The following is a 25,729-nucleotide window of genomic DNA, read 5'->3' as shown; positions in this document are numbered from 1 at the left end:
GAGAATTCAACTGTGAGTTTTAAACATCCCCCCACAATTTGTGTGAGAAGTTACCTTTACTTCCAGTGCAAGAAAGTAAAATACTGCGAGAGATGCAACCATCGTATAGACATCAAAACAAATTAAGTCCTTATGTATATTCATACCAGCAAGACTTGTGTGATCATGTGTTCATTAACTGTTATACCCCTGTTGTTGTCGTCTTTGGCTAGAATGTCCCTCTGGATGTTTTTATGTTAGCAGGGCAAAACAAAAACTAAAAGAGAGCGATGCTGAAAATTAATATACCATAATGCATGCTAATGAAGACTAATCTATGGCCAAACAATATAAAATGACTAAAATGGCATTAATCCAGAGAGAGTTAATTGCTTTTCTCTGGATTGTATTCTCACGTTACAGTAAATTGTCTAATATTGAAATATAAAGAACATTTAACGAAGTCAGACTGAAAATCTACATTTTGCAAAACTACTGCCTGCATTCTCCTCCGGTGTTTACCGGCAATGACTTCTGAAGCAATTCCTTCCACGTCGTCCTCAGTCACACACCTGCATTTCCGTAATTATACAAACAGAATTTATTCGGCTCGTTTATAGTCTCACACCTAAGCAAATGCTGTTAACTTTTGCACCTGGAAATGCATAGGTGTCGGACAAGCACAGAGGCTTTTAAACTTTCATTACATCTGAGCTCTTAGTGCTGTGGATACTCTCCCCTTTGCTGAACTGAAAACGCATTAATGTATCATCTGCTTTATATTTGTGCTGAAGACATTGCAGTCCTTCGCTGGCGTGTCTAATCAGGGATATGTGGCTTTGTTAGGGAGGACTGAGACACTAATCTCTCTCTCTCACCTAATGTTTTAATGCCATTGTTACCATCTTCTGAGACTGCAAAGCTTATTTAATATAGATCAAGTTCTCTAAAAGGCAACTAGTAGCTTGCCAGAATTTTAAGATGACCATGTAAATGCCATCCCTCTGGTCAGAGCCCCCTAATCATAGTAAGCACTTCACAATTCCTGCACTTGAAAATACCTTACACGGCGTGTTTTTGAGCCAGCCAGATGTGGTTATGCAACTGATACATGGACACATGTACGCGGATCTGTCAGCCTTTGAAGGTGGACATGCCAACCTGTCTGCAAGGAGCGTTTCTAAAGAATTTAGAGAACCCAAATGGAGAACACAGATGCAGAGGCTAAGAATTGGAACGAGGGATGATTTATTAATAAACCGATGTTATTTGTAGAGAGCGGGCAGCAGAGTTTTGTAGTCAAAGAAGAGCAGAGACTGGGCAAAGAGGACCCAGGGGAAAGGTTGAGGCTGGCAGCCAGAATCTGAGGCTGAGACAGGAGTAGGGGAGCTCAGCAGGGCAAGGCAGGGGAATTGGCAGAGGGGAGCCAGGCAGAGAGAGTCCGGAGAGTCAGGAAGAGCTGGGCTGATCCAGTGAGGTTTCCAGGCAGAACGGAAGAGGGACGGAGGCGGGAGTCAGATCAGGGAATGCTGCAGGCAGAGGGAGGCAAAAATGAAGAAAAGCTCAAACAAGCAAAGCGGTTCAAAAAAGGCAGGAATGGGACTGGCTGTGTAGCTGAGTCTACAATCTGGTAGCCTGGTGGAGTTGAAGCCTGGTATTTAAAGCAGAGAAGATTAGAAATGATTAGCAGCTTGCTGCACGACACCGCCGCACCTGATCCCACTCCTGTAATCAGAGCACAACACAGACAGTCAGAGGGAGGGAGGGAGAGAGAGAGAGAAGCTCCTGGCTCTGAGGGAGGGAGGGAGAGGGGGCAGAAGCAGAGGGCGTGACACTTAGGCCCAATCCCAGTTCACCCCCTTGGCCCCACCGCTTGGCCCTACCCCTCCATTTTGTGCGCTGTCCTGCAGGATAGGACGTCCCACTTCTTTTGGGGATTGAGGGGTAGCGGTCATCTAGCCCTCCCGATGGCCCTGCAGACAAAGCGTTTTGAGATGCAGCCTCCGAAGGGGGTGGAAGAAGCAAGTTCCCAGAATGCTTAGCCAAACGAGTAACGAGTGGTGTCCCATTTCCTATTTCAACCCGTACCCCTTGTAGCTTGGTTCTGTAGGGCCTCTACCAATTCAAAGGCACTCCAAGACTAGCGCCAGGGTAAGGCCAAGGGGGGGAATCGGGATTGGGCCTATGAGTTCTAAAGCAGTCAGGCTGACAGGGCATTTTTTAGTTAGTTACTCAAACTGGAAAGTTTTGATGAATTTGTTGAATATAAATGCATGGTAAATAAGGACCGTGTTAATGGAATGGTGTTTTCAGTGCCAGCTAGTTAAGGGAGATGAGCCAAACATCCAAGGAGTAATTATTCAGCCCCTGTTACTGCAGGAGTTTGGAAGACTGCCATCTTAATACTATTCTTCCCCTGGACCTTTGTTTTTCTTAATGGCAGCATTGTTTAATAAATGGGTGCACAAGAGCAATTTTACCCTTACTTTGTTTGTTTAAATAATAGCCACTTAGTAATGCTGCAAATGTGCAAAGCAAACTTCCCAACACATTCCGTCTCCCCCATACTCCCCCTCATCGCACTCTATCAGGGACTTTGACTGTTCAGCTTCAGTTGTGGCTCTCCCATTTGGGATTCATCATTCATTAGTGTCAGGTGAGATCATTCGGTAAACTGATGCACCTCAAAGAGCTTGGATTTCGGTCTCCCGGGGAAACAAATTAAGCCAAGGTCAATAAGTCTTCCCACTCTTTTCCACAGGGACGTATGTGACGCAAGTGACAGCCACAGATGCAGATGACCCTACCTATGGAAACAGTGCTAGAGTGGTATACAGCATCCTCCATGGCCAACCGTACTTCTCTGTAGACCCTAAAACCGGTAAAGTGCTTATCCTTCTTTTTCTACCGAGTATTTATGTGGCAAAACAGTGATTTAGCCAGCGGTAAAGTTCATAAACATCTGTATATTTAATTTTAAATATGCGTGTCAGAAGTGTCAAAAAAATAAGTGCCCCTGTTTTATGTGCACCTGGCAATTGCAGCGAGGCAGTCTCGCAGTGAAATAAGGTTATCTAGGCCATTAGTCTTAAATGATATGAATGATTGAGTGTCTTCTAAACAGTGAGTGTAATATAATGTGGACTCGTAGAACCATACATCAGGAAGATAAAACAGGCCAGTAGGAATTGACCCCTTGTGACACAAAAGGACACATGCTCTCCAGAACAGAGAGTGAATTCATTATTTGACAGGTATTAAACAAAGGGTCGGTTGTAACCCGGCACTTAAATCAAACAGCGCTAATATCAAGCATTTACCATTATGAGAGGGTATACTGTGCAATATATTGTAAAAGGTGAACAATATCTGTTTCGGAGGAAGTAGATTTGCAAAAATCAAACGTATGATTTTTTTTTTTCGGGCGGGATAATATGGCAGGTGCTCAACTGGGTGGAATTGCAGAATTACATCACTTTTTGCAACATATCAAAAGGCTAGGTGAACCCGTAAACTGACGGTCTCCGCACCAGGAAATAAGCTGCTATCTCTCAACCGCCGGCGACTTTCTCAATATATCTGCGGCAAGGGTACCGAGTATACAAGTGAGTCTGCAAACCGCCGGACCAGGTGGCTTACATTGAAATCGCCAAGAAACAAATGGCGCAATAACATTTGATGCTGAAACGTTAACGGGGCTACTTTTTCCACTTTATTTATACCTGCACTTTGCTGGATTAGGCAGATGGCGTCATAGGAGAAAAATGGCATTAGAAAGGTTGTAGAGAGGCAGCAGGGATGCCTGCTCTAAATCTTAAATGCCTTCATACCAGCAGTGCTTGCTGGTAGCGGGCTGCTGTTGGCTGGCTATCCGGGACAGTTGAGAACATGTGAAAACAGGTTCATACGTATCACACGGGCAGAACCTGTCGAGTCTGTCGCTGATTATGCCGCTTACAGAGCGCATACTGTGACGGCATTTCAGACCGATGCCGGGGAAAAATCAAACTGTTCAAGCAAATGTTTGGCCCCGCTGGGCTTGCGTTATCTCCAAACGCACATCAACAAGTGGAAAGGAAAAAAAAAAAAAAAAAAAAACCTCTGAAGGAAAAAAGGTGACGGAGGGGGAGGGGGAGGACAACAACATACGTAAATCACCGCGCATGTCATGGGAATCATCCGCGTCAGAGAGAGAGAGACACCCCTCCCTGTCCCAAAAGAAAAAAGAAAAACATGACAGACATTTCAAATATAAATATAGTCTTTGATTTTGGAGTCACACATGTTAGGAGTCGGTGGATCAAATGGGACATCCTCACATCCTCACCACATTCAATGGAATAAAGGGGGGGGTGGACCTACCTATGCTGCCTGCTTCCTTTTAGCCTGCCAACCTCCCTCCGACCTAGCCATTAATCTGCAGTACAAACACTCTCTGATCTGAGGGTCTCTGATCCTCAAGTGAATCGTCATATGGCTTCACCAGAGTTCCCTACTGAATGTCAAGTGGCTCCGGTTTGTGAAATGACCCCTGTTTCAGCCGTGGTCAGGGGCAGATGTGCAGCTTCTCGCTGGGGGAGCGAACTCCTTAGGTGGAAATATATTGTGCATTTTGAGGTAAATTGTGCACTTGGCATCAAACATATTTCAGGGGATTTTATGTGGACTGCCTTTTCCCCCCTTTGTCTTTTTATCTTACCATCTCTGTCTCTCACTATCTCATCTTCCTCTGTTTCTCCCTCTTTTATTATCTTTATTCCTCATCAATCTTGCCGTACACCAGGAGTTATAAAGACGGCCTTGCCCAATATGGACAGAGAGGTGAAGGAACAGTACCAGGTATTAATCCAGGCCAAGGACATGGGGGGCCAACTAGGGGGGCTGGCCGGGACCACCACTGTCAACATCACCCTCAGCGATGTCAACGATAACCCGCCCAGGTTCTCTAAAAGTGAGTGCCCTTTGTCGATGAGAGATATTGAAATATAACGACTGTTTAACAACAGCAACTTTCATTTTTGGAAAACAGTAATAATGCCGATGACCTTCACCGGTTGACACGTTTTATGATAATGAAATAAACCCCTGTGCAATTACAACGGGGCAGGAGGTATTCATCATGCCTACTCTTTGTAATTGGTTTTCATTATTTGTCATTATGCTTTTATCATAAGCAAAGGTCTGTTTATTTAGCATGATTGCATCTACGACTACTACTCCTGGCAAATAAACCAGGCTTGGTCTCGTTTCACTGTTGGGGCATCTTTCTATATTTAGATCAGGTTCGAGCGCGATGGTGCTGCACCAGGGATTGAGTCAGTGTATTTAAACACTGTGTTTTATCCCGTATTTTTTTTTATATAAGCAGCTAAACCAGATTCATTTGATTGTACCGCTCACAGGATCGTGTAAGAAGCCAAGCTGGAAATGTAACTGTAAACTCATTGATCTGTGAAAGCTTTTCGACATGTACTAAGGATGAATATTAAACTGTGTGCAAAATGTATTATACTCCAAAACAGCGAGCGCACGACAGGAAAGCAAAACCAGTGCTCCGTACTGATGCAGTCTCATCAGGTAGTTTGAGGTGACACCGAGTGGGCTCCCCTGAATGTAAATTCAGGCAGTCAGACGGTCAAGCTCCTTTGGCTGCGCGGAAAAGATGATATTTCCATAATGCTGTCGTAGCACAGAGGGCTGGGCCAAGTATGGCGGCTCCCTCTGCCCTGTCCCAAATCCTCCCTTTGTCTTCCTCTCTTTTCTGTTCAGGTTAAAAAAGGGAAAAAAAAAAAAAAAAGTGTCGTGACCATACTGCAGGACCTGATCAGATGTTTCAGTTTACGTATTATGGTGTTGCATGAATCCACCCCACATCTGTCTTTACCAGAAATCTCTCTTTTCCTCCCTAGTTATTATAGATTACGGATTTGCGAACAGTCAATCCCCTAAACCTCTATAATGGCACCGGAGGCGGCTGCATCTGCAAAGCCTGCGGCGGTCCTGACTAATAGTGCTGTATGGTACCTTTATGTGGCTTTGCCGTCCCGGAAGCCGTTTGTAAACTTCTCTCAACCTGCAGCTCAAACCATTTCAGCGCTGGAGCTAACAAAAAGAAAAGTTGTCGGCCTGTCCTTCCAAGGACATGAACCTTTAAGGGCTTTTTTTTTTTAAATTTATGCATGTCCTTGAAGGTACTTTTTATTTTATTTATTGAAATTCTAGCACCCAAGCGCATCCATATACCTCAGCTCCCCTCTCTCAATCCTAGGATCAACACTGAGGAAAATGACAAATGAGAAGGAGTGCAATAACATATACTTCACAGCGGTACCGGGATCTCGCGGTGTAGCACGGCCACACGTATACTATTGACTTTAAACAATATTTAATGCGACATTTTCCAATAAACTAAACGAAGAAGGGCATTTTAGTGTCAGTGCATCTATTTTTGTCCTCCACTGAGAAAAGAGAAATATCCTCTCTGCCAAGCAGCATCCTTTTTCAACCTTCCACTGCCAAGTGGCTGACACTCTGGCTTATTATAGACATTTATGTTCAAGTTCATCCATCTCAAACTTGCCATTGTGTGTCAAGTAGAGAAGGAATTTATAAGAGACTCATTCATTCCTTCCTCTGTGGCACATTGTCTTCTCTTAGATGTATCCATTCTTCAGCTCTAGTCCAAGTTAGGGTTTATTTTTCATGTAAGGGCCAAATAAATCAGATGCCACGGAATAAATTGTGTTTTTCTGGCAGCGTTCTCTGTGTTTGTGTTTTTGTCGCAGAAGGGAAATGTATTAGGAATTTGTTGAATTCAATGGATGAATGTGTCTTAAGAATTTAGTCAAATATATGTAAACACAAAAGTGAAGCCGGACAAGGGTCCAACTACCAAAGCTACACTGTGATTATAAAGACTGTGATTATAATGTTGTGTAGCTTTGACATAGCACCAGCTTGTAAAGTCATGTTGAATAATTGTCACAATGATTTGCTGACATGCCTTGAACTGCCGAGAGTATGAAAAAAGGATGCGTACTTGTCAAGTTTTTCCCAAAGGCATTCCAAGTCCCGAGAACAGCAGTAAGGACACTTTCACATAGTACCGCACACAGCACCTCTGCGAGGCCGCCAGGTTCGGGCAGCAGACTTGTAATGCAACATCAAAGTTTGAATGTCTCTGGCGCAAGCGGGTGCCGGTGTTTGAAGCTAGCCATCACAGAGCGTGAAGGGAAACACAAGACAAGATTAATTCCCATCTATTGTCAGGTGTACGTGATAATCAAGCAATCCGCCGTTTGTTGGTTTGTAGATTTCTCCCCCAGCAGAGTCCTCAGCAGTGACTTCCGCTGTCAGCGGCATCAAAGCCCGGGGACTCGTGTGTTTGTTACTCTTGTGTTTGTTGATCTTACAGGTTGAGCCGGCCAATTATGCGGAGCTGAGCAGTCTTGATGTCCAGACACATCAAAATTGAGTAATGTCATGCCTATAGCTAGAGGCCTGACTTCAGACAGAGAGGATATCAGCCACTTGCCTGTGGGTGGATGAGACACCCCCGGGTGAGACAACATAAAAGACAGAGGATGTGAAGCGCTCAGTGTTTCCATCCGATGTCAAGTGATGATAATGAGTGACTCTGAGTGCAGTCTGATTTGGTTTGTTCGCAGGTTTCTTTCACCTGAGAGTTCCTGAGTCCTCCGCAGTGGGGTCGGCTGTGGGGAGAATCAAAGCCCATGACTTGGACATCGGGAAAAATGCCGAAGTAGAGTACACCATTGTGCCAGGAGATGGAGGCGCCATGTTTGACATCGCCACCAGTGAACACAACCAAGAGGGGATCATCATTCTCAAAAGGGTACGGCGTTTCAGAAACAAGGACAAAATGTTAAACAAATCCTCATAAAGGGCTGAGTATCAAATAATAGGCGGCCATCACAAACAAATAAAGGCCCGGTCGCTAATCAAGGCTGGGGAACAAAAAAAGAGGGGTGTAAAATTAGCTGTATGGCTCACATGGTAACTTCAGCCTACTGTACACTTCAACAGCACTACTTCATCTGTACAACAACAGAGCCAGGTTTTGCTCACCGCTTTGCGCTTCTATTTTTAACAGGATAACGGTTTCAGCCACCTATTAATTCCAGTTTTTTTCCCCAGTTGATGTTAAACCGTTGTCAGAGAAACTCAAGTCTTCCTGTCTGTTATTCACATTAAAAGCCCACCAATAATGGGAAGGCTGGAATCATTTTTAATGTGAAAAAATTTGCTTGCTCAAACGTTAAATTGGAAAAAAAAAATTGAATCAAATGGTCAATGAAAATGGTTTTCTGTCGCAGAAGAAAAACTGAGCGCAGCAGTGGTAAAGTACAGTGTCACGTGACTCTCTTGTCGTGTTCGGAAATGTAATACTGAATTTATCAAGACGGTAAACATGGTGGAAACGTTGAGTTTGCATTAACTGGGAAGCAGGTGAATCGGGAACAAAAAAGCCTGTCTCTAATATAAGCCAAATAAATAAGAGCACAGTTCTCTCTGCCATTGCGGCAAATATAAAGGCCAATATCTGAGAATTTATGATATGTTTTTTTTTTTTTTTATGTAACTTTATATCCAGGGAATACTGTGTATGCCACTGGCCTTCTACATGGATAAAAAGGTTATTAGGGTTTTTTTTTCAAATCACTAAAACATAAAACACAAGATTGTAATATTATCGAACTTGCTGCAAAATATATCGGCAAAATGGTGCCCTATTGGGTCCATACCACATCGTGGGTCACGTCACATCTTTACAACACCATATCATGTTATCAGACAATCTGACAATATGGAAAATCATAGTTCAAAAGAATTCTGTAGATGTTGCACAGAGTCTTCCCTCGTGACAATGCCACACCTTGACAAGTGTTCCTATCGTGTTGGTTGAATGCTGCATGTTGAATTTTAGTATATATATCTCAGCAGCTTGTGTGCTGCACCCGGGGGGGGGGGGGGGGGGTGTCGCTCCCACCACCCCTACTTCCCGCAGGTACGCCATTCTGTGCGTTATATTTACACCTAGAAAGTTCCCAGTGCTGCTATTCCACCGGTGCGTCTACTTGTTTTGGAGCCCCGTGGAAAGTTACCTTTGCTGTATATTTTACACTTGCACGTCTTTACTTCAATAGCAGAAACACCGTCGGTAACATCACGGGGCCAATGGAGAGAGCAACTCTAAATCTAGATATCAAAATAAGTCAAATAAGATGTGTATCAAAATAAAATGACAACAAGTGTGCAGACAGTGTCGCATAATGGCGTACCAGCAGGACGTTTGGCAGATGCGAGGGCTGAAGGGCTACGGTCTTTCAGTTGTGTGATGCCGCTCTCTAACTGTTTGTCTCCTCGCTGTCCATGCCTTGAAGCACAGTTCGTAGCAAAGGCATTACTCTCTCCGAGCAACTGTGCTATATTAAGCATTCACTCAGCATGTCAGGGCTCATTTACTATGCCATATGTTCTTTTTGCGGCACGGATTAATACATCCAGCGCATGGTGACCCCCAGCAAGGGGTCGTGCTCTTCAGTTGTACTTTCTTTGGACCACCGTATCTCATTTAAAACCAACTTTTGCCACGTGTAACATTTGCAGAGCCATGATGTGAGTTCACGAAATGGCAAGTGGCACAAAACCACCAGTGATATTAGAGAAATGTATTAATCCTAGGATAAACCCTTTGAGATCTATCATCTCATTTTCAACTGCTAGAGTTGAAGAAAAGCAACCTTACAGCCGCCACAGACTAAAATTAGAGGGAGAAATTGAGGTCCAGTCAGTGAAATGAGTACTAATCTACTAAATAGCTAGAGTCTAATAAAACTTCTTATGCAATCAATTATTAACTTTAGCCTATATATTTAAAAAAATAATAAGCTCTGTCCGAAAATCCAGTTCATTCATTCTTAAATTACATCATTATCTTATATCCTTAGGACCTTGGGAATGAACTAAGGAATGATAGATGTTTCATTTCATTGCAAATATATACCACAGTGCAGTTTTTAATAAACAATGCGACTAATAACCACACCGATTTTTTTAACTGTGATAATAGGACACTGAGTAATAGAGTTAGAGCTTCGCAGCTGCTCCGTGGATTAGCCCGATAATGTCATCTTTCCAAATGTATTCGTGATGTTTTGGTTTATTCAGTAAAAATCCTCCCGTTGACCGTGTCCCCTCATTTGTGTACGTCCTCAGCCCAGCGGTGACACTCTCCTGAGGGTATGCCTAGTTAAAGACCCGCAGGTCTATTATACCCAAACACACTGAACAGGAATAATACGATTCTTCTACACACAAGCTCGACTGCAGAAAGCCAGAGCGTGGTATTATTTCTCTTTAGACACTGGGAGCATTCGGCTCGATGACAGTGGGTGGGTAATATGCATTTATGAGTGCTGCATGGGCAGAGAATGAAAGTGTCTCTGTACAGTCTGATTAAGATGTCAGGAGCCTACTCTTAAAAGGTACACCTACCCTTTTAACACTTTGGCAAGCATCGGTGTGTCACAGAGGGCGTAAAAGAAAGAATTTGTATTGATGAAATCATCATTAGACTGACGCCTTGCCTACATTTGGTCATATTAATCAGAATGTAAGTGCACTGTACAGAGGAGTCTGGGATTGTTTGCGTCTCTAATCTGTCTGGGACACCACGGCATCGAGCATCGCGGGCCAGCCAGGTTAGTAAACAGGACTGTGCAGTTTTCGACAGTTCACAAGCTGTTATCTCTCGCTGCCGTTTGGAGCCGCCGCTGAATAGCAGAGCTGCTCCCGATTCCGCACCTCTACCGGCGTGCTGCTAAAACACATCGCGTCAGTATCACTTGAGGAGCTGGCGAGGGTTTGGCTCAGTGTCCCAGTTAGCGTATCATACGGATGTTAAAGTTAGTAGGGTCTTGCCCACACACCAAACTACCGGTGCACACGTAGGCAGTTTCTTGTCTGCTCTCACACACATGTAGGCAAACATGCAGAAATAGAAGCTTTCAAGCTGCTTTTGTATTACGTGCTCTGACAGACTTGCACATTGATTCCCTCATTCTCTGTGCTGCATTTCCCTTTGGCAGCATGCAGTAGACCCATGTGGTGAGTTTAAATGCCATTTGTTGTCGGTGCTATTGAGGTTCGATAGAAAAAAAAAGAAAAGAACCGCAGAGCAATGCTACATTTACATAATGCAGCAGCCACAAAATGTCTCTGCGATATGACAAAGGAGAAAAATGTAAATGTCAGAAAGTAAAGATTTTTTTGAAGCAAAGCTCTAATGCACCGATGAGATGGATTCCTTTTCTGGAACGAGTTCTCTGCTTATTCTCCCAAAATGCTGCTTGAGATTTGGATAAAAAATTGCGCTTGAGATTTGTGTCATCATTTCCAAAACATATAAAATATTTCTATTATTAGACTTTTGTGTAGGGAAGGGTAACACACAACTTCTCCCAACTTTACAAACAACTCATTCTGCTTCACCATCAGGTCGGCGATAGTTTGGTGAGAGCAAACAGTATTGTTGACCAGTGATGGATATCTCACTTTGATTTGTTTAATCACACAGCGCTTCTGGTGCTCGCTGTTGCTGCCACACACAGACAGTCCTTCTGTAAAAAAACAACCCCATCGGTTGTCTGTTCAAGTGGCTTCCTATGACCAGCAGCCCTGTTTTTATTGTTAGGCGACCTCTGTGGCAATTGCGACGGGAGCAAAAGCGGAGCGACGGTCTGTGTTGGGAGCGGGCCGGGGATGGTTGGAGGAGTCGATGAAACCCAGGACTTTCAAACGGGAGGCTGCTTTTTGTTTCCCCTGGGAAAACCGATACTGTTAATATCGTTTCTTTTATCCAGGACCCTTCCGCAACCACCTTGTGCCCAAACCTAACCAGACTATGACCACTCCACAACTTTAACCTGGTGTTTATTATTGTTACCGTGACGACGAAGGTCAGGCGCGCCTGCCTCCGGTGTGCTCCCAGGGGACGCATCCGAGGGTCGGGGACAAGCGAAAACAGTTATCACTCTTATCAACCACCCAGCCACAAACTTTTTAAATAAAAACACGGTCATTCAGTCTTCCTCCAAAACTTTGTGGCTTTACACTCAAATTCGCTTCTGGAAGATTAAAAAAAGTGGGTTTCTCATCAAAGCTTGCCTCTTCCATGAAAGTTCACAAAATACTTTTCAAGGAGTGGTAATATATCTGTTTTTGTCACTTGCCGTTTCATTTCCATGTAGACAGCATATATTTCATCTGATTGCAAAAGTAATAAAAAAAAAAAAAGGGGGCCGGCCCATTCCATCTGGTTTTGTGCCTTTCAGGGTATTTCTGATGTAAGTGTCTAAAATGTTCTTTGGGGGAATGCAAATCTGCATTTGTTTTTCTGATGCATCAGACTGAGGTATTCGTTAACTGGTACATTTTTAGTACATGCCCCGGCACACAAAGGTGTGCGATCCTTTGATCCCCCAAAAATATGCAGCAGTGAGTAATTGATTCCCTGCTCAGTGTAAGAGCTCCCCCGGTACTCTATCTGCATGTGTTTATGAACGCCTCCCCTGTGCGTAAATCACGTATGTTCTGAGAGTATGAATGGTGCTTATATTCATCGCTATATATCACTGCTTAGTGACCTTCTCGCTCGACAGTAAGGGAATAACAGAATGAGACGGAAAGCAATTATGATGTAAATAAAGACAGTTATTTGTTGATGTCATGTATACCCTCGATGGATGGCAAGGATGCATCTTTCCTCTAATTGTTATACTTCCAGTGTTTGATATGCTGCCATAACATCAATGCGGCAGTGTAATATATTCCCTACAGTGGGAGACTACTGCACAAAGCCAGTGTTGATGGGGGATATTTTGAGCCCCTTTAACTGACCAAGCTCCCCCCCCCCCAACAGTGTAATTTACTAAACAACATGTGATCCTACGCATGTGAGATTGTGATATTGGCAGGACATGCACAGAGTAAGAAAGAGAGGAGATAAAGTATGAGCCATGCCGCTGAAAGGTGCGGGGAGTAGGTTGCTGGAGATGAAGCCTTTATGAGTTGTTCGCTGTGTTCCCAGAATACTGACCTGCCCACAGACTTGTCTTATTTCAGATTGGTAGAATATCCCCGGAGACAGGTGTGCAAATGTGTGCAGAAAATCCTTCTCTCTACCCCTCTCCCTCTCTCTCTCTGTCTCTTTCTTTCCCTTCCTCTTCTGACTTGCCTCCCTCACACACGTCAAAAAAACAAAACAACAACAACAAAAAAAAACAAAAACAAAAAAAAACAGCAGGACAGAGACGAAAGCCACATTGTACACAGAGCAGAGTTTGGCAGACCCCAAATTAGAGAATCAGGAAGGTTGGTTATGATAAGAGGATCAGGCTGAGTAATGGGTTCAAAGGATGATCATCTGTTTCCCGGTCTGCCGATACAGGGGGAGAGAAAAAAAAAAGAGGCACAGAGGCACGGAGGGGGTTTGCACATCACATCTGCAAAACATAAGATTATGGGAGACAATAGGTAAATCCATCAATGAATTCCCAGGGAAACGTGCAGACAAATGTGGGCACACAGAGAGAAATACAGTACATGGAAAGGCACTCAAGAGGACACAGCCGTATTCAAACACTGCTATATATATACTGTATACGGAGAGCAAGAGCACTCCCACACATTGAGTGTGGCGGAATGATGACCTTCGGTTGTGTTGGTAAAAAAAAAAACTGTTAGTCAGATTAAATGTCATTTAAATGTTGTTCATTTACCTCCTCCTGGGAGAATAAAAGATGGCAGATATGCATAATTGAAAATTGCTGTTCTAAGCCTAAAGGAACAGCATTGTTTAATGGCAGCATGTGTGGCATAATAGTAGCTGGCTCACTTTCAGGGAATCCATTTTAAAACAGAACTATCTCCTCAGCTTACAAACCCAATGCCATCAGCGGACACAGTGCATTGAATAAAGAGCATCTGCTGCAGACCTCTGGCACTGCCTCCAAATTCATTGCCCCAGAGTGGCACAGGGCTCCGAAAAACAATGTAGAGAAGCCAGGCTGACATGTATAGTTCAAACTGATGAATGTACACTTATACCGCTAGTGTTTAGTTCCAATTTATTTAATAGAAATAAGAATGATGACAGAATATGACTAAAAATATAAATGGTTTTAAGAAAAGTTGTGTGCATGAATACTAACTAAAAGTAATTTGGGGATTGCTTGGTACTTTGGGGTGCAGCTAAGGTGTTATGAGTTTATTTCTAGGTTTGTTTCTAAGGTGTTACAGTAGTTACTTTGGTGATCACAGTGATTGCTATGGTGTTGCATATGCGGTGTTGATTGAGTAGCCGTGACTCAGGATGGGGTTTGGATCCCTGACTTCGCCTGTCGACACGTCCTCGAGCATGACACTGAACCCCAATTGCCCCCAGTGGCTGGGCCTGGGGGAATGAGAGGCGCAATGTAAAGCACTAAATGCAATCAATTCACCAGGGTTTGTGGTTGCTCGGATTTTCAGAGTTATCATTTTGGTGTTCCTAAGTGACTGCTCGCAGTAGAGGAAGACAGATTACTGCGAAATTAATTAAAAAAAAAACTACAGATGGGTGAAAAATTAAAGGGAAAAAAAAAGTTTCTTAGTAAGGTGTCGGGTTACCATGTGCCACCGGAACAGCCTCAATGCTTGTTGGCATTGATTATACAAGTCTCTAGTGTCACGATGAACACTATTATTCCAAAAGATATTCCCTCAGTTGGTGTTTTGATAATGGTGTTGGAGAGCGCTGTCTAACACATCACTCCAAAATCTCCCATAGGTGTTCAGCTGGGTTGAGATCTGGTGACTGCGCAGGCCATAGCATATGACTCACATCATTTTCATGCTCATCAAACCAGGCAGTGACCCCTCGTGGCCTTTGGATGGGGGCTTTATCATCATGGAAGACACCACTCCCATCAGCATAGAAATGTTTCATCGTACGATGAAGGCGATCACTCAGAACAACTTTGTATTGATTAGCAGCGACCCGTCCCTCTAAGGGGACAAGTGGACTCCAACCATGCGAACGAAATGCCCCCCCGCAGCATAACAGAGCCACCATATCCCCTCGCTGGGGCCAAGCAATTCAGGCCTGCACTCTTGATGTAACCCACACATGCACTCGCCCACTTGTCGAGAACATGTTGATGGATGGAGCATCTGACCATGTCACTTTTTTCCACATCTCTGTAGACCAGTGCCTATGGTTTCTGCGCCACCGAACTCTCAAATGTGTATACATCTTTGTAATGAGCGGTTTATGCGCTGCAACCCAACTATCATATACATCTCTACGTAATTGTCGACAGACTGTCGACACAGTCATCTAACGTACGCTGTTGACCCCAATTTCTGACCCCGTTTACTGACGTCTTGCCCATAGATCTAAATGCAGATGTCACTTTAGCCACTGCTCCTATTGAAACACAGGTCAGTTGAGCAGCTTTTGTGACCGAATCTCCCGCCGTCTCCACCACAACGATGAGCCCTCTTTCAGAGTCACGTAGATCTTTTCCTGCTGCCATCTTGATGCAGAATCAGAATCATCTGGGCCTGCTCAGCGTTTTTATACATGCCACAGAGCATGATTGGATGTTAACTGCTTAATTGTACCATGCAGTGCACCTGTGTGGAAGCATCTGCATTCGTTATGTTTCTGCACCCATTTATTCAGGTTTTTCACCTATCTGTGTATGTCGGTTCAAAGACTCCAGTACTAGCACACCGATTCCAGACGAGGTTTGATGTTTTGAGATATTGTATAAGTATGTAATTGATTTATCACTGCAAACGGATTTTTCGTGAGGTAACCGTCTAAAACAAAGTATCCAGTGATTCATCCAGCTTGCATAAGGTCTTATTTTTCCCACTTCCAAGGAGAAGCACATTCAAGTTTTTGATGTTATAATGTTACATAACATTCAAGAAAAGAGCTTGTCAACAACATAATGCAAAACTGACACTTGCCTACAAAACAAATGCCACTAATGTCTGGATGCCTCAGCACACGGCCCTATTTAGACTTCCCCAAAGTCAGCGCCATTGGCAGTATTGAGGCGAGAAGCCTTTTTCATCCCTCCTGCCATCAATTAAGGACTTAATTTCACTAAAGCCGGACAGTGACTGCGGTCTAATTTCTCCATCAGAAATGTCATTACTGGGCTGTTTGAACAGTAAATCGTTTCAGAGAGCGGAAGCTGTTACTGCATTTTTAGTCTTGATGAGATACTACCAGGCAGTAAAAAAAAGTAATGGCCAAATGACAAAACTAATGAACAAACTGTTAATTCGACTGAAGGCGAAATTACAATGGCAAGTGTTGGTTGAATACTAAAGAAAACAATGGGCTGTTGTCTAATATAGTTTACAGTTTACATAAGGACGCATTCATACATTTTAAAATGAAAAAAAAAATGTCCTTACCTTGAGAAAGTCTCTGAAACAGAGGATACGTAATCTCTATGTTGTCATGGGGTAATTGCAGGATATTATATCTTAAAGCTGACAGCCCGTGTACCTAAGAGCTCATCCAGTGGCATGACACCAACCGAGTCTTGCTCACAGACAGGAGTTGGAGCTAATCTATTGATTATAGTGCTGAATGTTCCAGTGGGAGCTGAAATGAGTTATTTTAGGCCCTGATGTGAAAGGAGTGGAAAGATGGAAACAATACCTCAGAACAGTAGGAGAGCCTGGTGCACAACTCAGACAAATAACACCTCACCAAACAACCAAGCAGGGAGCAATGCGTGTGTGTGTGTGTGTGTGCATGTCTCCGTGTAGGTTTGCGTGCCATGCATGCGCTGCGTGTGAGAGGAAGAGAGAAAAAAGGGGAGAGAGAGTGAGAAAGAGGAGGCTGAGGTGGTGCTTGGAGCCGATGAAGTGCCTTCTCTCCGGTGGCCTGGGGAGGCGTGGGTGTAATAGATTAAACTAGTGTCTCGGGGCTCATCCCATGGCTAACCCTGTCCTATTAAGAGTGGCAGTGCGAGTCTTTCACAGTCACTCCACTCCACTGCAGTGTGGACAGGACTGCTGGCAAGGCACTCCGATGGCGCTCCGCTGTTGTTGCGCACGGGGGTGATGGAGATGCTTCGAGGCAGCCAAGGACACAAACTGATGTGACTGATGGCGGCAAAACAAAGTGAGCATCTCGTCTCCAAAGTGTTAGGAGCCCCGGTATTCAGGGGGACATCAAATGGCTCTCTGGTGTATGGAAGCTTTTCGCTGCTGACGATAAGCTCATTGTGCTCTGTGGTCAGTTGAGTGGGGATGGCACAGTGGTGGCCAGAGGTCTTCAGCATTCTTCCGCATGGCCGTATCTTGCTGAACCGTCAGTCAGCGACTGTGGTGACCTTGTGAAGACGTCATTCATTCACAGGAGTGACATTAGGCCGGACTCAGACCACTGGGTTATAATTGCCTATCTCCGTATCTCAGAGGAATCTTCGCTATGAAGCAGCTTTGCGTTCCAGAAACAATGAGTTTAGCTCATTGGGAATTGTTATGACTATTAGAGCTTACTGCAGCCAATCAGGTAATGTTTAGCTTTTGGATGATTGGGTGCTGTCATGTGGGATCGAGAGGTTTTGGCCTCACTAGAGTTAAGCATACAGACATGGCCTAATGTTTCTGTCGGGAGTAATATGTTGGCTCACACAGCTGCTTTCAGAGATGTGTGATATTCTAGGCATGTTTGGCTTAGCTTTGATTTGCTCTTAGGGGATAAATCATGTGAGGGGGTGTTAATGATTCATAAATTTTATTGTAAATATATAATACTGTCGTTAAATGGATTTAATGTTGCAGTGCATAACACAGATTAAACGACATTTGCAGAATTTTTCAACCTATTTAATCATCAGCCTCTTCAGGTAATACCTGTGTTCAGCACAAACAAATGAAATCAGCCTACTAATGACTTGCTGTGCTGTGATAATGATTCTTCAAGGGGAAAAACTAGATTACCCATGGGTTTTGGCAGAAGACCGTTCCCCATATTAGTGGGTGAGCGTGGTGGAGGTTTGAAAAGAATATTGAAATCTGCTATTGTACTACTGAACTGAACACACAAACAAACTGAGAACCTATTAAATATGCATATCATCCTGCTTCTCCCGTCCCCAAAATAACCACCGAGCTGAAAAAACAGCTGCAACTAACACTTTATGCCATGCAGAGAGCAAGCTGTGAGGGAGGGACCAGAAACGACCTAAGTATCAAGCAAGAAACATATTTCAGTATATGGATTAGCTCTTATCATATCTCACTATAAATCATCAACAAGAACATCCATTGTTCTGTATTCACACATGCAAATGTGACGAAATAAGGGCTTTTTAAGGCGTGTGAATTATAATACTGTACCTGTGAGACTGTGATGCCTTGATTAGTCCCCAGTTCTAAATTAACAGATTCCCTTGGAACATAACAGGTTCAATTGGCTAGAAAAAAAAAGTTCCTTGATTCGGTATCACTGCCAGTGCAATGAAGGTGCACATTTACATATCAAAGGGCGCAGCACCATGTCTGGAATTTCAAGTGTGTTCTGTTGTGATGTTGAAGAGCAGCAGCGCTGACGTGAGAGGAACTCGGTCTGTCGTCCTTACAAATTCTACCGTTGATACACTTCCTTGTTGTGTCCGCAGTAACCCATAAAAGGTGCATAACAACTGAAGCTATAATGAGACACTTCCAATGTGTAACTGAACGTGTATAGGTGTATACAACCTGTTTAAGGCTGACATGTCTGGTTATGGGTAATATTTACTTGGGCTGCACTGGTTCTGACTGCATAAGTAGGCCATCTTCAAGGAAGGGGGAAAAACTAAAAACGATTCGTGCAGTCTGAGAATGAATGGCCATCTTTTCCTTCATGGGAAATTTCCCCCATGGACTCCAGATCTGATTTGATTCTCCCCAAGTCAAGTGTTGACACATTAGCATGTCTTCTCATTACCCTCTCCTGGCCTCATTTTATTCCTATTTAACAGCACATATCCCGGACACACTTGGACCATCCTGTGTCTCAGACGCATTAAAAAGAAAGTCAAGCTCTCAACGTTACTGCTTTTGCGCCCAAAAACGGAATCTGTAAATGAATCTGTTGGATTTGCACGACAGTTAATCATATGGCAGTCCATGCAGTGTTCCACTGGTGTCAGAAAGGCCTCTCCCTCCTCCATCTGGTGAGGAAATGAGCTGCAAATTGTTCCTGTGATGTCATCTATTTTTGTCACTAGCAAAGTCTTTCAACACTGATCAAATACTATGTGTGTACTACACTGGATAATATGTCAAATGAACTAAATACATTTTATAATGAGTAACCATATAATGATACGTTTAAAAAAGAAATCATCTGAGATAGGCCCGGAGATGCTCAAATGTGGAAGATCAATCGACACAGACACTTGTCACATCACGTGGCCAATATCGCCACAGCGCTTTGGTGGCGATATCGAACGAACTAAAGAAAAAATACTCTGTTTGGGTTTGCTGATAATGTTAGCTTATTAGCTAGCTAATCAAGCATCTGGCCAACGATAGTGTTGTCAGAGTGAGGACATCTGATTTGCACTGTAGTGACGGCATCTCACGTAGGATTTACCAGTGGCTTGCAGTTGCATGTTAGCATTAACAACGCCAACGCTGGTAAATTCTGCCCTACAAAAGGTAGGGAGCATTAACTCCAGAAGCAGTGAAGTTGAGGGAAAAAAAGGGTTTAAAGTTTACAGGCCAGCTGGAAAAGCTACTGCGTAACAGATAGAAAGGATTTAAGGCCTCCATTTTAGGCATTTTAGGGCTGGTAATTTTATCGAAAAATCCCTGCCATGCAACCTACTTAATCACCAAAAACTGTAGATGTTGCACCCATTTTATCAGTAATGCAATAGGAAAATGCATTTCCACCAACAGAATGTTTTATTTTAACTTTCCTCTCCTTCGTTAGCTAGTTTGTTTAAGAAAATAAACTCTAAATAATTATTTACAATCCATAGTTTACTGGAATCAAATGTATCTCTGTTTTGCTAGCTAGCTCTTTTAGTAGCTGTCTATGCGAGTTACCATTAACAACATTTTTCTTTCGTTTTTTGTTTTTGTTTTGTTTAGCTATGTCGAATAACAAACTAAATCACCAGGATGTTGGTTTATCAGAATAGGTGGTTTCCAATTAGCGATGATGGATGGAGAAAAACCAACAAGCAATTCTAGTGTTAGCATTAGCAACTAGCCATGGCTATCTGACCAGCTAGCGGTCAATAGAAATAGCTCCCTCATTTTAGCCGTCTACTTAGTTGCCCCTCCACAGCCAAGAGTATAGCAAACACATACTAAAGAAAAAAGCGAATAATATATATTTTATATGTTTTTTATTTTGTAAAATTATATCTTTTCAAACCAATCAGCTTTAGCATTAATGAATCCACTTGCACCTAAATAACATTTCTCATGCTCAGCTGTTTTTAAATGAAGGCATTGTTTGCATACAATTATTTGTCATTTGGGACAGGATGCAAGCTGTGCCCGCTAGGAGATTTGCATCAAAACTGCAGAGTCTGTGCGTGAAAGCAACATTTCCCCATCACACTCCACAAGTCTCTGTCTTCGGCTAGCTGACGATTACACTAAAATGAGACAGTTATAAAGGGTGAGTGTTGGGGCCTCCATCCTAATTGTGGTGATGCAGCATGTTGAGATGGAAAGCAACGTCTCTTCTCATCCCCAGTGAGACTCGAGGCTAATGAGGCCTGGTGTGCGCCTCCTGCTGTCCACCTTCCCAGCCTCGCCTTCCCTCCCTCTACTCCACCTGTGCAAGTATTTCAGCTGAGCTACGCGTGGCTGTCTGCACGCGCAGTCTGGGCACAATATGATATATACAGTGCAAGAGGGGCCTCCTATTATGTATTTATTTATATGTATGTTACTTACTTCAGTTTTTCTCAGAGCGGTCTTGCAGAACACAAACTCCAAATAGTGAGAATGTGTTGATTGTAATTGTCGATGTACTTATTGAAGTCTCCAAAACCTCCCTTTAGATGCTGACTTCCAGCAATTCACAGGAACTAGGAGGGAACTAGAAGAAAACTGAAATAATGAATGCTGTACATTTTCGACCCCTTTGTAGGTGTAGCTAGGCGGGAAGCCTTTGGGCTTGACTGTAGGGATCAGCATTTGAACGACACCTACAATGAATTCAGTTTTTGTATGGGACCGTTGCGTCAGAGAGCTTGGTGTTCTCGCAGCATTGTCACTTCTTGAATGAGATTGAAAGGGACGGAGTGTATTTCCTGTTGAAGGATCTTATAGCTGTGCCTAGCCAGTTGCATCTGGCACACTGTAATCAAACCAATCACGGTGGTTGATGGTCAATGATTGCTTTCAGATTGGCTCGCCTTCACATGGCTCCCTTTTTTTTTCTTTTTACGGACACCTGCTGTAGCAGAAAGTCTGTGAAACCATGGAGATGGAAGAAAAACAGAGGGCTTGAGAAGCATCTGCTATCCCTGTGAAATCATGACTGCACAGCCTCTGATCATTTCTAGTGGCTGGACTCTAATTATATCGCTAATTCATGTCCATTTAATTTGGAGAGATGATTGGTCATTTTTATCTTGCATCACAAAAAAGCTTTTTTCCTACACCCTCCAGTGCACCTCCCGCCTCACATTCGCTGTCTCTGTGCATAAGCACATTTCGTAGTGCTATTACCAGCTGTTTTCACTTGATGTCTTTCAGAACAATATGCCAGAGAAACCCAAGTCCTGGGGCAGAAAGATAGCGTTGCTGCCATAGTGGTTACATGTTAGTCAATTTGAAATACACAGAAAGGAATGTCTCTCATGTGACTGCAGGCCAGTGGAGCATGACCGACTGCAAGCTCGCCAAGTATGGTCGGTCACACATGAGAGGCCAGGAGACGGGCAGGAGCACGAACACGGGTGTCACTGCTGTCGGATGTTTACACCTCAGCTGCAGACATGCCGAGGATGCCAATTCCTCCCCTCACTTTTGACTAATTGACCTGACCTGATATGTCAGAGGCTTGAGGGGGTAGAACATATGAACTCCTAAGCTGTTGTCTGAAGAACTCTTGTAAAGGGGTGAAGTTCTGCTGAACCACGGAAGTGCAGCTTGGCTCTCTCACTCTGGCGGGGCAAAGCATTAACCTGTCAGGTCCTGACCATTAACCTGACCATTAACCCGGTCAGGACCTAATGTGAGTCTCTCATGAAACAGGCACCACTCCACGATTGGCTTCCGATTGAGCTGTCATTTAAACAACAAAAAATTGCACACAATAATCTAATGTGATATCATATCCGAGGGGGGTTTTACAAGGGCGTTTATTTCTGCTTTTCACGCAGGTGAGGACAATGCTATTTGAATTTGCTTCGTGCGATGAGATAAACACCAGAAATGACACAAATACTGGAATTTGTTAGATATGAGGAGGCTGATGTTGACATCTGATAGCAGTTACTCATCCTGGAAAATGCTACAGTAACAAAAACGAACTGAGAGGAAACTGCTGTGAGCACTGTTGCTCATATTCAGTTACAGCATCTCCTCAAGAGCTCTTAGCTCCTACAGGATGAACACTACAGAGAAAATGAACTACAGCAGGAGTGAACTGAAGGCGTAAAAGAAACTTTAACTGTAGTCTTTTCTGTTTTTGTTTTTTTTTTAGCCCCTGGACTATGAAACCAAGAAGGCGTACACCTTTAAGGTAGATGCCTCCAATGCTCATCTGGATCCACGATTTCAGAGCTTTGGGGCCTTCAAAGACACAGCAACGGTGAAGATTAACGTCTTGGATGTGGATGAGCCCCCGGTGTTCAATAAGCACTCGTATGTGATGGATGTGTATGAGGACACACCTGCGGGCACCATCATTGGAGCGGTGACGGCACAGGATTTAGATGCCGGCAGCAGTCCAGTCAGGTAAAGTTGAAGTCTTCTATCGAAAACAACAGTCTTTACACATAACTTTCTGCGCGTGGTGTGATATGATGGTGTTGTATCACAATGCATTCAATCAGGTTTGTTACAAAGTGATCTAAATTACCAAAGTGAAAGCAAATTTTTTGTTAAAAAACGAAATTGCTTTGTTTAGGATAAATTGGTTAAACCACATTAGAAAGCCCGACATACAGACTCGTGATATACAGCATTAAGATTATATTTAGTTGAAAACAAGATCTCCTTTTAGAGTATGGGTTTTAACGTCTTTACAAACAGTTCAAATTCCCAGCTTTAATGGAACTTATAGGGACTTGATGGGGCATCAGAATTCTTAACAAATAGAAATGGTTCATTTGTGGATGATACTAGAGTCCAGTTCTATTGGTTAAAAAATACACATTTCATCTCTTTTCAAGTCTTTTTTTTGAAGATTCATCTGCTGTTTCAGTGGATTTTTCGAGTCCATTTTCAGTGTAGACTTGTTGTTGTGCAGACACAGTAAAACTTTGCTCCTCGAATAGTGTACGGTATATAAGGGTCAAGATAAAAAGAAAGAAAGAAACTGCATGTCAGTGTGATCCACGGTTTGGAAAATCTAGTCTATTTAAAGAAGCGTAATGTAGATCAGATTCTCCACAATGACTAGGTCTTACTCTGCAATGAAAACTTAAAGTGAATGAAGTAGTCCTGGATCTGAGTGCACATCTTCGTCTTCAGGGGCTTTACTCCTCGGTACACCTGTGAGGACAAAACAGCTCAAGGGAGAAGTGCTGTGATACTGCAACCAGTGATCGAAGCTTTTGGAACTCTAATCCATTCATCAGTGTCCCCGGACTCCATTCATCAATGTCAGCATGGCTTTAATCTCGAGAGTATTGCCAATTTTACTCATCAGCTTGAGGACTAATCAATCTATGTAGAACATTTGACATCGTCATGTAAAATTCTGCTAGCCTCATCTCGTGGCAGGTCAGGAGTTGTTGGTGACGTTGTGCAGCAGAGAATATTACAACGTTATTAGTGGCCCCCCTATTTGCATATCTGCACCTGATATCCGCACTCTCAAAATATCTGCATGAGAGTGCGGATATTATCTGGCTTTAGTTTGATTTTACTATATTAAACTTATAATTTAAATTAATTCAGCAACTGTATTTGCAGCTGGACATTTGACGTAGGTTATGTTCAGTTTCTATGTATGTTGTATGTCATTTTGCCCTGTAACACATGGTTTGGAAGAGCAGTGCCGCGGGAACTCACTCAGCTTTCGCTAACAAAATTAAAAATAAAAATCATTTCAGCTGATGTCCTGATAACTGCAACTCTTTAGGGCTATAAACGTTACTAGTTTTAAGTTTCAGAAGGAATTGTCATGTCACCTCTCCGCTGGTGATGTTTATATGCACATTTTTATGTATTGTTGCATCATACCTGTTGGATTGAACAAAAGTTGCGGCGTTTTCGTTTGACTATTTTTAGGAACCAATGCTTACGTACACCGTGTTATCCCCTGTGGCTAACATCCACTAAGGCTCGGAAAGATTGAAGAAACAGTTATGTTATTGTAAAGGAAATAACTGGCTCTTATTTTTTTCCTAATTGAGTGGCCAGCTGTTGCCTTGCCATTGGGTTTGTTCTTTAAAGCCCTTTTAAGATTTATTTAGTAGATTACAGGATATTACTGTTTTAATTGGGATGATTGACATAATTGATTACATATTCTTTAGTTTTCCTTTCGTGTTTCTTGGCTTGGCGGACTGGTGTAACGTAATTGAAAGTACAGTGGAGTGGATATGGATAACAAAATGTTTGACAAAATACTTTTACAAGGCACTGTACTATAAATCACTTGTCTTTCCTTGGTAATTATAAGGGGAGACATTCAAACATCACTGCTCAGTTTTATAGCTCTGACATGCCTGACTCAACTCCTGATTTATACTCGGGGCAAGTCATTCCTTTTCTTTCTCAATCTCTCTCCATTTGACTATGCACCCGCTACCATAAAACTACATGCACACTCAGACACACGCTATCCTCACATAAAGCTTGAGCGGTAGGTAACAATAGACTGTCTTTTAAGAAGCGCATTCTTAAAAATGTATGAAACCCTGTTGTTTTTAGAATCTGCTAGCTGTTTCTTTGCTCTAGCAAATTGCTTTGTAGTAATGGTTCTTCGAAGATGTATCGCTCAAGTGAAACGCAAATGGCAGAGATACCTGCTGCATGTAGTTGTTTTATTATGAATATTTTACTCCAGAGAAAACAAAAGAATGGAAAAAGCAGAGATTTGTACAACAAATAGCTTATGCCCTCTAGTCTGTGGATCTCCACTTTGTCTCCAGCACTTTAAATATTCATCAATATCACAGCTGACACTGTTCATTAGTGTGCCTTCAGAGAGCAGCCTTGCATTCTTCACTTCAAGACAATAGACCCAGTGACCCATCATGCATAGGGAATTATGCTTTTAGACTTCAGACTCAACTGATTCTGCTATTTAACAATATAGTGCCGAGTTATCTCCGGGGAAACAAAAAGGGCATCATGAATACTGCATTGTTGGGTGAATCTAAGGAGTTTCCTAGGGTTTGAATAAGTTTTGAAGCAAATACATGAGCACTTTTGGCCTCTGTCTGAAATGGTAATATCACACGTTACAAGACAGTGACCGGCCACAATGGTCACAGACTTTAAGGGCTCCACTGCGGAA

General features: G+C 43.0%; 1 protein-coding gene across 5 annotated transcripts in view; it reads left to right on the top strand.

Annotated features, from left to right (window-relative positions):
- Positions 1–25,729, top strand: part of LOC120789715 (cadherin-12-like) — a 46,816-nt gene that overhangs the window by 5,038 nt on the left and 16,049 nt on the right. Inside the window, exons 1-5 of one of the 5 annotated variants that reach the window (XM_040126648.1) lie at positions 1,871–2,130; positions 2,741–2,860; positions 4,763–4,930; positions 7,647–7,834; positions 22,742–22,995. In XM_040126648.1, the coding sequence (XP_039982582.1) occupies positions 4,789–4,930; positions 7,647–7,834; positions 22,742–22,995 (584 nt within the window). In that variant the 5' untranslated portion in view covers positions 1,871–2,130; positions 2,741–2,860; positions 4,763–4,788. Of the gene's footprint in view, positions 1–1,870; positions 2,636–2,740; positions 2,861–4,762; positions 4,931–7,470; positions 7,539–7,646; positions 7,835–22,741; positions 22,996–25,729 lie in introns of those variants that run through there. The other 4 variants (XM_040126646.1, XM_040126650.1, XM_040126649.1 and 1 more) reach the window with 4 other exon arrangements.

Source organism: Xiphias gladius, chromosome 5 (genome assembly GCF_016859285.1).
Source record: "Xiphias gladius isolate SHS-SW01 ecotype Sanya breed wild chromosome 5, ASM1685928v1, whole genome shotgun sequence".
Taxonomy (NCBI): Eukaryota; Metazoa; Chordata; class Actinopteri; order Istiophoriformes; family Xiphiidae; genus Xiphias; species Xiphias gladius.
This window is presented reverse-complemented; position numbering and strand designations above follow the sequence as displayed.